Source organism: Phytophthora parasitica, assembly GCF_000247585.1.
Source record: "Phytophthora parasitica INRA-310 unplaced genomic scaffold supercont2.123, whole genome shotgun sequence".
NCBI classification, from domain to species: domain Eukaryota; phylum Oomycota; class Peronosporomycetes; order Peronosporales; family Peronosporaceae; genus Phytophthora; species Phytophthora nicotianae.
The window spans coordinates 26,273-27,275 of record NW_008649109.1 but is presented as its reverse complement, the minus strand read 5'-3'; the positions used below and the strand labels follow the sequence as shown (position 1 = coordinate 27,275).

The following is a 1,003-nucleotide window of genomic DNA, read 5'->3' as shown; positions in this document are numbered from 1 at the left end:
TTTATTTAGACTGACTAATTATTTTTATCCACAATTTTATGAAATCTAGAAATTAGAATAAGATAAGCAGATTGGTCCTATACAAATCAACTCCGAGGGACAGACAGGCTCACTTCGATGGCTCCGTCACCTCCGTGCTATCTCGGGGCTCCTCGGGCTCCTCGGCGCTTCACACCTCTCCGCTCTTGTCCTGCCGTCACAGGCGAGTGTCCTGATACAACTCAAAGCCTCAGTCACGGCCCCGACTCGCTGTTATCGCGCCTTGAAGCTGTCGACAAGTTCGCATTTTACGGCAGGCAGCACGCGCACGTGGACCACCTTTCGGGTATAGAAAAAGCCACGACCGTAACACTACAGAGCACATTGCTATTACAGGAGGACGGTCAGCTAGCAGCCAAGCTGGACGACGTCGTCTACCTAATTGACGGTCTTCTGGAGCTTGTTAGGACACCTAGAGCGCGTCTGGCGCAGACTCGCAGCGTCCTAGAGCTGGTACAATTAGTACAAGCCCCGCACCTTCTACAGGCCGTGGAACTGTCCTGTCAGCGCCGCAATATCCGCAACAAACTCAAGCTGCTGCTAGTGAGACTTAAGGACACAAGCGATGAGATGTCTCGACTCTCGTTGAGTGTACTGGTCTATTTCTTGTCGAAAAGTGACGATACTGAGGACTATTTCGATGCTCAGGTGGTTGCAGCAATTGTCCACGCACTTAAGCAGGAGAACGAGCAGAAGGAGGTGAAGAATGCAGCCGTATCAGACACTAAATCGACGAAGAAGTGCTTGAAACGCAAGCAGGCTGAGACTCTGGAGACGTCCACGACGCAGGTGCTGGACGAGTTCTGTCGGATGCAATTGGACGAAATTCTACAGGACCACGAGGTGTTTTACGCTGGAGACGAGCTGCAGGTTTCGGTGGTGACGACGCTGTGTGCTGCTCTGTACAATCTGCTGCTCGTGGACGGACCTTCGAGCTCTTCAACGGCCTTATTGCAGCCATCAG

General features: G+C 51.9%; 1 protein-coding gene across 1 annotated transcript; it reads left to right on the top strand.

Annotated features, from left to right (window-relative positions):
• Nucleotides 1–117: 117 nt before the first annotated feature.
• Nucleotides 118–922, top strand: PPTG_19439 (hypothetical protein; the record flags this gene model as incomplete). The annotated part of the gene is made up of 2 exons (XM_008917913.1): nucleotides 118–884; nucleotides 910–922. 2 exons carry the CDS (start codon nucleotides 118–120, stop codon nucleotides 920–922), a joined length of 780 nt encoding a protein of 259 aa, XP_008916161.1.
• Between the last annotated feature and the right edge of the window lie 81 nt (nucleotides 923–1,003).